General features: G+C 49.9%; 1 protein-coding gene across 2 annotated transcripts in view; it reads right to left on the bottom strand.

The window, feature by feature from the left end:
- Positions 1 to 3,766: 3,766 nt before the first annotated feature.
- ILRUN (inflammation and lipid regulator with UBA-like and NBR1-like domains) overlaps positions 3,767 to 14,915 on the bottom strand; it is a 111,449-nt gene continuing 100,300 nt past the window's right edge. For both annotated transcript variants that reach the window (XM_079780009.1, XM_079780010.1), the window contains exon 5: positions 3,767 to 6,880. In XM_079780009.1, coding sequence (XP_079636135.1) covers positions 6,845 to 6,880 — 36 coding nt within the window. In that variant the 3' untranslated portion in view covers positions 3,767 to 6,844. The remainder of the gene's footprint in view (positions 6,881 to 14,915) is intronic.

The raw sequence follows: 14,915 nt of genomic DNA, 5'->3' as shown, positions 1-14,915 counted from the left end.
CAAGAGCTGGAGGTGCTCAGAGGATCCGGGTGCCATCTGACACCAGCAAGCGCCACGAGGATGGTGCCTACCTGTGGCCTGGCCTCCACGCCCGGCCCTGGTGCCTTTGTGGAAGCAAACATGGCAGCCTGCTCCACCTTCGGAAGTGTCCGAACCAGTTGCCAGGCATAGGTTTCTGGGCTGTCGCTCTTAACCTCGGGCACACCTGGCCACCCCCGCCCACCTCTCCAGGAGCCTGCCACTGTGTGGGGACTGAGCTGGGCAGTGTCCACCTCCAGGAATCAGGCCAGTCCAGCACAGGCAGTATCTCCCAGTCTCTCCGCCATGTGTGTTCTTTCTCCATCCAACAACCGTGCACAGAGAGCCTCCCCCGAGCCTTCCCTCAGGGAATTAGGATCTCCTAGACTCTTCCAGCCTGCTCCTTCCCTGTATCTCAACTCCCGCCCCAGATGAAGAAAGACCCACCAAGGCAAGAATTTGCCAGAAATAAGGACTGTGGTCCAGGGAGACTCCTGCACAGGCTGTGGATTTTTTGGACTCTACCCCTCAAATGCCCAGTGTCCCAGTCCCCTCTCCTAAGGAGCCCAGACCTGCCGGTGTGGCAGGTCACAAAAACATAACAATGGTCACCACATATTGGACACTTCCCAGGTGTCAGGTATACAATGCTCCACTTTTGTAATGAGTTTTACTTCTCATGCCTCTGGAGAAAGAAACTACTGATTTTCAGATTAGGACACTGAGGCTGAGGCAAGCAGCAGAGCCTAGATTCGAGCCCACACTTGCCTCCGTGGAGTGCAGAGGCAACGCGGCCTGGAAGGTGGGGTTTGGAAAACATACTTCAGGGGGAGGCCAGGCCAGGCCAGTGTCCCCCCTTTCCAGAGAGGTGGGCCACATCGTGCCCTCTGCTGGCCTTGGGCCCACCCTGCACCAGCTCTGAGGTGGCCACACTCCCAGCCCTCCGCACCCCCACTGTGGCTGTCCACACATTCCCCCTCCCACCCAGAATGGCTCAGGACAGCCATACTGAGAAGGCATTCCTCACAGCGCAGCCACAATCCCTTCCTGGCCCCGCTGTCTCACTGCCACGCGAGTGCGTGTGCGTGTGTTGCTTCTCAGAGGCTCGGAGCAGTGACAGCCCAGCCTTCCAGGGATCTTGGGTGTCTTGGTTGCTGACCAGGGAAGGGGGCTTGGTACAGGCAAACATGGCCCCCACTCAGACACAGCCCCACTTCTCTTAGCCGCCCCCCTCCCCCCAGCCAGTAGGAGGAATTCCTAGAACTTGGCTCCAGGGCCTAGCCTGTCCTTGGGAGGACAGGACCCCAGGAACTAAGCTCTACCGTGCTGGGCCCTGGCCTTGCTCCTCCATGCCCTTGCACCTGCCTCCTGGGTGGGGGCCACTCCTGGCCTGGCCAGCACCTAGCCCTGTCCGCTCCATACCATCTATAGAGATGCCCCACAGGGAGAGGACTGGGGCACGCGTCTCCAGAAGGTCAGGAGAGGTCAGCTGCAGCCATCGCCGCTCAGTCTGAGGAGGGTCTTCTTGAAGCTGGGGCAACCAGCAGGCATTTGGGGGTGTGACCAATGAGGTCAAAGCCCCTGACACTCCTCTGATGAGCTCATCTAGTCCTGAGACTGAATTCCATCTAACAGCAGATGACATCAAGTTGGAGAAGCACTTTCCCAGATCACAGTGTCTCTGTACTAAGAGCTAAAAGTGATATTAAGAAAAGCCATGGTTTCTAAACCTGTATATCTCCGTTATTTCATAGAGGCGTCACCTGAAACCCATCAGTCAGTCACGCTAGCCTGTCAGAACCCGTTCTCTGGACACCCTGACCCCCAAACTCACATTCTCCCCATCTCTAACCGTCTCGCCCGCTCCCTCTTCCCACTGTGAAATGAAGGGCTGCCGTGAGCACCTTTGGTGCCAGACACGGCTGGACACCAGTGGTATCGCGTCTGGGAAAGTGGCCGGGTCACAGCATGCAGTTAAAGGAGGGGCCTTCTTGAGAACAGGGTGGGAGGCACCCAGGGACAACCTGAGCTGGGGCAGGGAGGGGCCTGTGAGGGCCTGTTTGCTTTGCCAGGAGGGCTGGGCCCGACCACTGCCACTGCCTCCCCGCCCTCGCCTCCCAGACGAAAGCTCAGCTTAGAGCCCCCTCCCTGTCACCCAGCCCCCGTGGGAATGGCTTGGGCCAGGAGCTACCACCGAACCTGCTCCCTTCTCCCAGGGCCTGGTGACTTCTTGACAGGTTACAGCCCCAAAGACAAACAGATTCTGCCAAGCAAATAACTGTCCAGCGGCAGGGGCGTTGGGGAAGGCCTGTCTGAGCTGCCAGAAGACCCAGCTGCCAGGGCGGGGGCCCTTGTCCTGCAGAGAACACACAGCCATGGGCACCTGGAAGGAAGCAGGCTGCAGGGGTTTCAGGGCCCGTCTCCCAACTCTCTCACCCTGGGCTGGGCATCAGGCTACACAGAGAAGCAGGAGTCCATCTCGGCCCTTGGGGCAGGGGCCAGTTCCTTTGTGAAGCCTACATTTTTCTCATGCAATCTGTGGCCACAGGTCCTCTCACTGAGCTGCCTACGGGCAATTGGCCAGGGAATCCTCTATCCCTGACACCCAATCCTTAGAGACACGGCTTACATCCAGGTCCACATCATTTAGAACACGCAGCTTTGCCAGCCAGGGTGAGGACCCAACTTGGGGGTCTGCAATTTCAGTGAAAACAATGTCAGCATCTGGGAGCTGAGGGCATGGGTCCAAGCCTGTAGGACCCAGGCAACTCCTTCCCCTCTGATCTCACTCTCCTGTCAACGCAGAGGAGTGACTGAGCACAAACCTGAGTTCTGGGCTACAAAGAGTGCTACATGCCCCCTGGTGTGGCTCAGTGACTGAGCATTGACCCATGAACCAAGAAGTCACTGGGTCAGTTCCAGGTCACGGCACATGCTCAGGTTACAGGCTCTATCCCCAGTAGGGGGCATACAGGAGGCAGCCAATCGATGTTTCTCTCTCATAGATGTTTTCTATCTCTCTCTCCCCCTATCCTTTTCTCTCTCTCAAATCAATAAAATTAAATTTTTTAAAGAGTGCTACAGACAGGAAGGAATGGATCCAGTGAACCCCCATTCGCCATCATATTTGCCAATTAAGTTTCTTTCATGCTGACGACCATGTAACCCACCCCCCATCTCTTGGCCAAGGTCATAGGCCTGTCTCAATATGTATGTAGACTTGTTTGCCAGTTGCCTGGAGTGTGGTCCCTACCTGACTCTCGGGATCCCAGGCCAGTCTGCAAAAACTTCCCTAATCCATAATATGACAGCAGGAGAGCCTGGAGACCCCAGTGAAGCTGGGATAGAGTGGTGCTCAGGAGACACATGGGACCAGGGTCCTAGGAGCCAGAAAGGGCAGCTAATCTTATGTAATAAAAGGCTAATATGCAAGTTGCCCCTCAACAGTGTGTTCGACGGGGCGGGGGGGGGGGGGGGCGGGGGGGCGCCACCCCTCCCTCCCGGCCAGCCCCGCCCCTGATCGCCCACCCCTACCCCAATCGGGGCAGGCCAGCTGGACCCCACCTGTGCATGAATTTGTGCACTGGGCCTCTAGTCTAATTATAACCCCAGGACTGACTTCCCAAACATGTAGCGAACCTCAGGGTTTTTCCACTTGCAAAAGGGACAGACAGACCCAGAGACCAAAGAGAACCACCATGGGGCTAAGCAGGTACAGCGGGCTTCAGGGTACAATAAAACCCATTGACACACATGGACATTTTTTTTGTGTTAATTTAATCATACAAATATTCATTTATACAGTAAGGAAAATCCTCCTCATCTTCATCTCCTCTCAGGCACCACGAAGCCCCACTACAAACACCCACCCAGCTTGCTCACTACACACCACTGTTCAGGTGGAGGGCAGCCATCGCTGCTCCAGCATTCACCCACAGAAACAAAGGAAAGGCAAGGCAGGGTGGGGCTGAGGATCAGCTTGCTTTTCTGAGCCCTGCCAACCCCACCATCCTCTCCCGCTGGGGCTCAGAATGAATTTGGGGAGGTATTTATTCTCATGCCCATTTCGCACCTTGGCCACCCTCAGGCCACACCAGCTGTCTTGCTAGGTTTTTTTCTAGGTTGGAAGTGCCTTTGACGGGCTTCAAGTTTATAGCCAGTCCTTACGGAGGGAGAGAAGTCTGCTTCTTGTAGAAAAAATGCCCCGAATTCAACTGTCCCCATGACAAAAAGAAAAAAAAAGCATGCACGCGTGCACACACATCCACACACACCTCACTCCATGCACACGGACAGGCTCTTCCCAAGCCTGAGCCCCTCTGCCTCCCACACTGGACTCAGGCCCCTAAGGATGGTGTTGGTCTCACCTCGTGGGCACGACACTGGTGGTCCTGCCCACTGGCAGCTGCTGCTTGGTGAAGAGGAGCAGAGGCTATGCAGGGGAGGAGGGACTCTGGGCATTGCTCAGCCCTCAAACCAGTGGGAGGAGGCCGAATGAATGGCACTCCTAGTCCCTGGTGCTGGGGAGCAGTGGACGCCCTGCCCCACTCCACAGCTTGCCCTTGTTCTGGCCCTCTGTGAGGATGTGCACAGAAACGGTTTGTTCTTGGGAGGGAAGCCAGCGTGTTTGGGACAGTTTCCTTGCCAGGTCAGGGTGCCTACAAGCAAGAGGAGCAGGATGCCTCTGATGAATAACAGCAGGCAGACCCTCCTGGGAAATGGTGAAGGGGCACCTTGTGTGTAGCAGACGAGGAAGCCAGGAAGTCCGGGGATGGAAAGCCCCCATGATCCTGCCAGGGGCAGCTGGAGATGTGCTGCTTTGAGAGCTATCAAAGGAGGAGAATGCTGGGCATGGGTGGGCTCCAGGGTGGCAGTGTCCCAGGAGATTGGCACCAACAGTAGCGGCAGTCTGGGCCCAATAGGGCCCTCAGCCAAAAAGCCGTTGTGAGCCCCTGGCTCGGGCACCTGACAGGTTCTCCACTCAGGAATGGGGCACTCTTCGTGTGCACAACAAGTTGGTGCTCCAGTCCAGCCCCCCGCCCCAGCTGTACTGCCCTGCTCAGCAGGCTGGCTCCACTCTCCCTTAGGGCTTCTCCAGTGGACAAAAATCTACGCCCCCCCTTTAATTTTTGGGAGGTGGGGAGGCAAAAGGGTAATTTCATACAAGCTTATCTCCCACAATCAAGCTTTTAAAAAACAGTCTCAGAAGAGGATGAGGAGGAACAAACAACACACATTTTTGGAACTCACACACCCAGACAGAGACAGACAGGCAGGCAGACCCTCACCCACATCAAGGCTATATGACCCCTTGCAGCAGCCACTCATCACCTGGTCTCCTTCCTTGACTCACACTCTTGGGGTGTGGTAATAGGCAGGCAACCGCACCCTTGATCCTAGATCCATACCCCCTGGCTATCAAACCAACCAACACTCGAGGGAAGGAGGGGGTGAGAAGAGAAGAGAAGAGGGACTTTGCATATTCTTGTATCTTTGGCAGACAGCTGTTCTAGCCTGGTTCAAGCCTCCCACGGAGATATCCACATCTCAACCTGCTCAGAATCCATAGGATGCCAGTGGGGCCACCTGCCCAAGGGAGCAGCCAGCCATTCTGCTCTGGCTGGGCGGCCCGGTCCCACCACCTCCCAACAACCAGGCATCCTGCTCAGGATGGGGGTCCTCTCATTTCCATCAAAACGTGGTCTCTAAGATCACATAACAACTCTGGCGCTTCCCCATGGCAATTCCCCACTTGTGGCTGTATTTTCATACCTTAAAGGCTCAGCCCCCACTAACAGGCTGCAAGAACACCACAAAAGACAACTGAGAGGAAACACAGGGAAGGGAGTTGTGTGACAACAGAGAAGAATGGGACCTTCGCTTCACACTCGCTGGTGAGCTCACCCACACCCGTGTGTGCACGTGGCACATGCATAAACGCAGCACAGAATGAACGGGGAGCCACTGTGGATGAAGACGCCCAAAAGCAGCAAGTATGATGGCATCTGTGCCAGGAGAAACATGGGAGAAAGCAATCTGAATTGTTACAAGCGTGTGCAGAGGACCTCTCCGCCTCAGAAACTCCCACGCCACCCGAGATCCGTCCTCAAGGCTTCCTCTGCGGGCACACGGAAGTTTGGTCTTTCAGAGAGGTTCTGATGGTAACAAGCCACAGGGTTGATGAATACAAATGTCAAAGGTATAAGTCAACAAAAGACTAAAGAGAAAGAGGAAAAGGGCGATGGCTCAATGGCTGATGCCATTAGACTCCTGGGTCATGTGGCACAGATGATGCCCTGCTGCAGCACTGCCCACAGAGCCCCAAACACACCACACCAGCTTGAACCTGAATCGCTCCCAGAGCAAGCAGCTATTCTATTAAGAGTATGTTATCCCTTATCTAAAAAAAATAATAATAAAAGTGCGGAAAGAGGGGGGAAATTAACATGTGCTCAAAACTACAACCTGTCTGTAGGCAAAATAATTTTGTTTAAAAAGATGGCTTTTTTCCCCCATTTTAAGCTTTTTTTCCCCTTCCCGAGTGACCTAATGACTTGTTAGACTGACACCTAATAAACAAAACCCAAGGTGGCTGCATGGATTTCTTCTTGGTAGCCTCAACACCACTCCAGCGATTCAGCATTCACACATGCACACTGAGTTTACTCAAAACTAGTCTGTTCTGCTTCTTCCTCTTCTTCCGGGATGGACGGTCAGAGCCAGAGGTCCGTGCGATGTGGTCTGCAATCCTGAGGAACCCCTTGCCCGCCCCCCACCAAAGTCAGACCTTCTGTCTTTTGTTAATTTTCTTCTTGCTGACACCCGTTTAAGACTGGCCGAAGGGGTAAGGCCCGTGGAGCCCCTGGAAGAGAGTGAACACAGTCAGTGATGGTAGACACAGCAGGTACAATTTGAAAACCGAAACCAAGTAAAAGAATCCACAGTTCCCAGTGAGCCACAGGGACACTCCAAGGCACAGACTAGGCTTGAGGGTTGTCCTTGCCATGCCAAACATGAGCACATTTCAAGGTGCTAAGGGTTCTCACTCAATTACACCATCCAGAGAGGGGAGACTCGGGGAGAGACTCCTCATCTTTCACCTTTCCTCTACCTAGTTCACAAAGCCTTCTTTCTTTCTTGACAATGTCACAACCTCTCAGCTAAAGATCCACTTGCTGCCCCTGAACTTCTACCATGTAGGTTACTACAGGCTAATGACAAAACTTTTATCAACGACAAAAACACTGCAGCAGAAAAGCAACTATCCACTGGCACCTACTACCAGGCCCGGTACTAGCAGCTTTGCGCACATCTTCTTGAACCCTCATCCCAAAATCCAGGTGAGTATTATTACACCCATATGACTGAAGAGACTAAGAGACTTGTTCAAAGTCAATGGGTAGCAAAAAGTAGACCCAAGGTTCAAACCCAAGTCTGACCTTTGTTCTCCCCATAATGCCTCTCCCTTGCCACATGATAATAAGGATTAATCCAAATTCTCGAAGGCATTTTCTATGCCACTTGGCTGGGTGGAGAAGGCATCAGTTTCACTTTTTCCTTTGGTTAAGATGTGCCAACACCAAAAGCAGCCCCATGAACTTGGTGCAGGATGACCTGTGCTTTCCTCCACCCCCATGCCCCTCCCTGGGTGTGCTCCTGGGAAAGACCTGGTCAATGCTAAGACCAGAGGGCAAAGATAACAGGTGACCACCTTCACTACTGTCCTGCACCCCAAACTGGCCCAGAAGCAGCAGGGCCCTTGGACCAAAGGGACCAAATGGGAGCAGAAAACAGGCACCTCAGCCACAGCCACAACAAATGACCAGAGAGGGGCTTCCTGATTTGACAACCACTTTAAGAATCCTGAATCCAGGCACTTGGAGGGAGGAGGTACAAGAATTAGTGAGATGACATTTGCTATTAGCTTGATGGGATGTGGGCACTTAAAACTTGCTTGCCTTAAAAAAATGGCACATTTCTTTGAAAAGAAAGAAAGGTGCTTGGTTGCAGTGATTAGGATCCCTTTTCAGTATGACTTTTGCTGCCATCTCCCTAGCACGCCACCTGGCCCTTAGCAGGCACCCAGTAAGTATTTGCTGAATTAGTAACTGAAAGAGAAGAGGTATTTCTCAGACCTAGTGTTAGACCCCTCTAAGTCACAGGAATATTAGTCCTTCCAAACCCAAGTTTTTAAATAGCTGCTGAGGCCTGGGGACACAAGAGTCTGGGTTGTGCCATCCATCTGGTCACAGACCCCCAGGTCCCAGGAGAGGCTGAGGTCTCTGGAGGGGGTTTGCTGGTCCTGCACAGTGTGCACTGCAGTGGGATCCAGGTTATGTAGAAAGAGGAGAGCAGCCCAGCCAGCGTGGCGCAGTGGTTGCAGGTTCGATCCCTAGTGTGGGTGTGCAGGAGGCAGCCAGTCAATAATTCTCTCCCATCATCGATGTTTCTCTCTCTCTCTCCCCCTCTCCTTTTCTCTCTGAAATTAATAAAAAAAAATATTTTAAAAAGAAAAGAAACAGGAGAGATCAGGGTTCTGCCCTTGAGTAAGATCCCCACCCCCAGGATCTCAGGTTCCTCCCTAAATCTTTCCACATTTAAGGTTCTAGGAGCTGACACAAAATGCCTTGGCTCCGGAGGCTGAAAAACAGTATTCCAAGAAAATCGCCCTTTGGTCATGTTTACACCAGCAGCCAAAAACGGCCAAGAATAGGAAGCATGCCCTGGCTGGGTGGTTCAGTTGGCTGGAGTACTGTCCCGTACAACAAAAGGTTGCAGGTTCAATCCCTGGTCAGGGCATGTATGGGAGGCAACTGATCAATGTTTCGCTCTCTCTCTCAAAAATCAGTAACAACATATCCTCAGGTGGAGATTTAAAAAGAATAGAAAACATGAGATTCAAATGTCCATGTATCTGTGTGTGTGTTCTCAGTGAAAAGCATTGAAATTGCTTTTGCTTCTAAATCCCCTCCCCTGACATAAAGTCACAAAAGACCAGCTAGAGAGTTGCTTGGTAGTATCACTGAACAAGAGCCTAAGGTGCATTTGGAGGACGGGCTGGCCAACATTGATGGAGCATCAACTATGTGCCAGGTGCTGCTCTTTTAATTCTTACAAAGATCCATTGAGACAAATATGATCTCCAAGCTCAGAAAGGTGTGGTAACTTAATCAAGGGCACAGAGCTGGTAAGTAGAGCAGTGGTGTTCAAAAATGCCAAAATGTCACATGTCTTGCCAGCCCCTAAGCCCATCAAGCCTCTAGCAGGTAGGCTAAGGCTGTAACCATCTCAGTAGCCATGGACCTACACACTCAAGCCATTGGGGCCAGGGTAGCAAAGGGCTCTCAGACTCCATTCTGTGGGTCCTGGTCAGAGGGTCACACACACCACAGGCAGCAAGTAAAGAAGCTTAAAACAAGCTGCTCTCAGTTCTTCCCAACAACATTCATTCATCCGGAACAATCCAAGGAAAGCAATAAAGGCTTAGATTCCCGTAAGATTAAAACCAATACAATGCTCAAAGGTCTCTGTACTGGGAGGGGGGGGGGGCACAGAGCAAAGAAAACCCCAAACCAAACAGCATTTGTTTTCTATGAAGTATTTCCCCTTTACCCTAAATTTAACTGCTTTCCAGACCAAAGCTCCACACAGTTCACATGGGCCTTTATAAACTAGCCTTCAAACTTGTCTGAAATGCTTGGAGAAGGGAAATTTTGCCTTTGCCAAAGAGCTGTCGTACATTCTTATTTTACAGGTAAATAAAATAGGTCCCGTGCTACTGACAGAGAGAGAAACAAAGACATGGGCATTTTCCGACTTCCACTTGAGTGCCCTGGCCCTAGACCATTCATTTGGTGTGGTATTTGCCTAGCTTAGATTCCGTAGTTATCGTTGGTCCTCTATTTACTGACTGAGGTCCCATGCCTTTTGGAAAGAAAAATGCTACCTCATTCCCTTTCACCCAGAGAATGGCACATTGAAACTGTTTAATTGGTATTGAAAGGTGACTTGAGAACAAGCTGTATTTTCCTTCCCCCAAAATTAACTACCACCACTTCAAGAAAGGGAGAGAAAACCATTCTATTTCAAAACCCCTTTATCATCCAGACTCCCCACATGCAGGATTATAGGTGTAACAAGTGGATCACAGAGCACAGGTAATGCAACACCAGTTATAAAGGAAAAGCCTGGCAGAGATTCCAAGAACAGCTTGTTCAGGGCGTCCGATGGCAAGGAGGCCAAGTGGGACGTGCCTTTCCTAACAGTGGGATGGAGGTATATTCAAAACAGGAGGCCCTTCCACATTTCAGGTTCTACTGAAGTTCCAAGACCCGGCGCAACAGGTTCTCAGGGCTAATGTCTCCAACCCCAGCCTAAAAGCAGGGTTTGGCAATACAGATAATGTTCACTCTCCTCTGGGGCCTAGCAATTCTACTTTTATCCGTAGGAAAAGCAAATGCCAAATATTTTAACTAACCTGGCATCACCAACATCTTTCCTGTCACAGTTGCACCACTACCAATAAGGAAAACAGATCAAGAGACAGACATATTAGATGGTACTATCGAGCCCTGAATTAAACTCTGACTCAAGCAAAAACTGAGGCCATCGGCATGATTACAAAACAGTGAGTTTGACACAGAAGGCCAGCCTCCTCTCTGAGGAACCACTTCTCCCCACAGACGCAGCACTACAGCAAGGCTGGACCGATCCAGGCCAACAGGGGAGGAACAATCAGACCCAGAAAAGAATTCCTTTACCTGACTCCAGGTCCGAAGGCCAATTCCCCAGTACCTACCCAACTTCCACAGAAAGGGGTTTTCTAAAGCTCCATTTCTTGGGGCAGCCTCACATCTGTCAGGGAACAATAAAGTGTTCCTGGGGAAGGAGAGACAGCCTTTATGTCCACAGGGATTGAGGTGGTGCCTGTTTACCTCAACCTTCCTTAAGCTTTCCATCAACAGCTGTCACAGCTCTGGGCCCTGGGGCCTGACCTTCCCTTGGCTACAGGACAGGCGAGCCCTCTTAGAGCACAGGAGCTCCATCCTCACCAGCTAAGAGCAGGAGCCTCTATCAGGGTGAAAGATTACAGTAGGCAGGCCAGGTCCTGAACTGCACTTCCACGATGGAATAACTTCAGCAAGCTATACTTGGCTAATTCTAAAAAACATTTTTTAAAAAGAACATTTACACTGAGTGGCCAGATTATTATGATCTCTGAACACATAATAATCTGGCCACTCAGTGTATATCCTATATAATAAGAGGCTAATATGCAAATTGTCCCCTCGACCAGGAGTTCGACCAGCAGGCAGGCCAGCCAACCGCCCATGTCCCCTCCCCCTGGTCAGGCTGGCCGGCCCCCACCCATGCATGAATTCATGCATCGGGCCTCTAATATATGTGTGTGTGTGTGTGTGTGTGTGTGTGTGTGTGTGTGTGTGTGTGAGTGGCCAGATTATTATGCGTTCAGAGATCATAATAATCTGGCCACTTAGTGTATATCGACATGGCCAGTGTGGCTCAGTTAGTTGGAGCATCATCCCATGAACCAAAGGGTCATGGGTTCGATTCCCAGTCAGGGCACATACCTAGGTTGCGGGTTCAATCCCTGATTGGGGCCCATATGGGAGGCAACTGATATCTCTCTCTCTCTCTCTCTCTCTCTCTCTCTCTCTCTCTCTCTCTCAACAACACACACAAAAGAGAGAGAACATTTATAGGCATAGAAGAAAAGCTTAGTCTCATTTACCACAATCTACTGAAATGAAAATTTAAGAGCCAGTACCTACAATCTTATTTTCAAAAACAAACCTAAAAAATAACTCTGATGTGTATTTCACAGTGGTTTACAGCTACCCCCATGGAAGAGCAGGGTCACTCCCAGCAGTGATTTGGTTGCCACTGATCTTACATGAGTGTGCACCTATAATATCTTAAAGTTCTTCCTAAAATTTTGCATAAATCAAAATAACTTTTCAAAAAGGAATACAAAAAATTGTCACAGATGGAAGGCATTAAATGTATATTAAAGTACTAAAAAACTGGAAACTAGTTCTATTTCAGTTAGAATTTTTAAAAAGATTTATTCATCAATTTTCAACAGTAGGGAGTATAGTGTTATCGAAGAGCAAGCTGCCCTTTTATGAGGGTGGCAACCATTTGTAAGACTCAAACATAAGTAAAATAAATGAATGAACTGAAATTCTTTGCAGTAGTGAGCCACCTCTCTGTTTTTAACCTTGCAGAACAAAAAGGAAGGCTGAAATTGCTCCGGAAACAAGGATGCCTCATGAGGACTTTCTGGGTTGCTCTTTTTCTCTATGAAAGCTTGTTTAGAGAAAGCACTACAACACAAAACTTTCACATACCTGTCTTTATTTTCCTTTTATTTGTGATCTGATTTAAATAAATAAAAAGGTTCACACAGGTTAACAAGCTCTGCAGTGCATACTGATGGCAGCACTGGTAGTACCAGGAGGGCCCTCCTCATTTCCTGGGCCAGTCCCACCACCTACAGCTCCTTTTCTATCATTTGTGTGCACAGAAGACAAATACAGAAGAGTAAGGGCTTAGTACCAAGTTCTAGCCTGATCCTGTAGTGCAAACATGGCGTGATGAGGCCCTGCTCATCAGGGGGGACACTTGGTTGGCAAGGGCCAGAGACTAAGCCTTGATCAAACTCATTAGCTTCTCATTAATTAGAAATAAAACAGTCTGAACAGGAGTAATGGGCAGGACTCTCTCAGAAATACTCAAACCAGGCCCTTCCCTTGATGGATGCCAACTGCCTGAGGAGGCTTCTAGTGGGACAACGGTGCCACGTCAACATGATGAGAACTTCTGCAGGTGCTTTAACCCTGATGTTCATGCCCCTTCATGTGACAGTCCTTAAAACTTCACACATATATTTCATGCACTGGCTGAGGATGACTGTGAGAACAAGCCAAAGAAAAGAACATAAACCTACTTTAAGCATGAGGTCTGATGGTGGGCAGATCAGTTCAAAACCTTTGGGTTGTGCCAAAACTGTGTTTAAGAAGCTTGATTCAGTTATAAGCATGCTGAATTGATTTTTTAAAAGCTCAGAAAAAAAAAGTCATTTTTTATACTTACTGCTGTAACACAGTTTTTCTGTTGCTCTTAACGAACTTCTACAGCCCTGTTGGGGACCTTATCTATCCATCCATCCATTCTCCCTCTACCTATCCATCCCTAATCCTTCATCATGCATCCTTCAGTCTTCCTTCCTTCATCCTCCATCTTCCCATCCATCCACAGCACCTCTTGGCCAAGGGCAACTCCTACAGCCTTCACCTATCCTCTGACAAATCATGAAAGTGACTGTGAAGAGTAAAACTCAAGAATTGTGAATGAGAACACATTAAAGTTCTACAGGGAGAAGGAGGACACTGCTGAGTCTGACTTTCCCTTTCAGGAAAGGTTTCAGGAAAAGCTGCTTGCTACTTGTAATTCTAGCGCAGATGGGGTCCTGGCAGACAGAGCTCTCTCCTGGCCATGTCCTCCAACAGAGATTTCTAAAAAGGAAAAAAAACTGGCAAGAGTCTTACTGGGGAGGACACCCAAAAGGAGAGAAACTTATCCAAGTTCCTGGCCCCGTGGCCACTGGTGTTTCACTGTGGGAGTCCTGCCGAGGCACAGGGTGAGGCTGCTGGTCCTGTCTCCTCTCAGAATTACCACTGGGACTCCTGGTGCCTTCTGTCAACTACATTTTCCTCACACGCCATTGTCTTCCCCATCTCTCTTACAATGAATTCACAACACCATTCTCCCAACCGCCCAAGTGGCTGGCTAATTGAGAACAAACTGTCTTTCCTTGGTCCTATTCAGCCATATTTGGTTTCATCTTGCCACTCCCCTGCTCAAAAGCAATGTTGGCATTGCTTCCTTTTACATTAAAAGTAAACTCTCCTTTGCTTGGCTTTCAAAGATCTTCCTCCAAAATTCACCCCACCCTCTTTAAGCACATCTCACTCACCACGTCAGGCTGGCCAGTGTCCCGTGAACACACCTTGCCTGTGGTTGCCTCTGGGTCTTCCTGTATGTGATACCTCCCTTCTTCCAATTCAGCTTAAATCTATCATCTACGAAGGTAACGTTTTTCTGGCTACTCCAAACCTCATTGCTTTCTCCTTCCTCCAAACTCATATGAGCATTTAAAAGTCAACTGGGACTCAATATACTTTATCTTTACTGGCTCTCATTCTTTCCTATGAGCTAGGCTCGTCTTTGTGGCCAGAAAGCAATTTCTTTGAAGAAAAGGATTAGCACCAGCTAAGCATCTAGAAGGCCTCACTAATCAACTAGTAATATTGAAGCTATCTCTGTGTAAAGCAAAGTGGTTTTTTTCTAATATATTTTTATTGATTTTAGAGAGGGAGAGGGAGAGATAGAAACATCAATGATGAGAATCATTGATCAGCTGCCTCCTGCACGCCCCCTACTGGGGATCGAGCCTGCACCCTAGGCATGTGCCCTTGGCCAGAATTGAACCTGGGACCCTTCAGTTCGCAGGCTGACACTCTATCCATTGAGCCAAACCGGCTAGGGCTAAAGCAAAGTTTTAAGTGATTTTTAAAAAACATGTATGTCTATTGATTTCAGAGAGGAAGGGAGAGGGAGAGAGAAACATCAATGCTGAGAGAGAATCATGATTAGCTGCCTCCTGCATGCCCCACACTGGGGATGAAGCCCACAACCCAGGTATATGCCCTGACCGGGAAATGAACCATGACCTCCTGGTTCATAGGTCGACGCTCAACCACTGAGCCACGCTGGCCGGGCTTAAGTGACTCTTGAGCAGTGAAATCACAACAAAACACTCAGGATCATCTTCCTCTGCAGGTGAATGTCCACAGCTTTGGAAAGGATCTCGC

This window comes from Cnephaeus nilssonii (genome assembly GCF_951640355.1).
Source record: "Cnephaeus nilssonii genome assembly, chromosome: 9".
Lineage (NCBI taxonomy): Eukaryota > Metazoa > Chordata > Mammalia > Chiroptera > Vespertilionidae > Cnephaeus > Cnephaeus nilssonii.
Note: the sequence above shows the minus strand (reverse complement) of the source record. Positions and strands in the feature narration are given on the sequence as shown.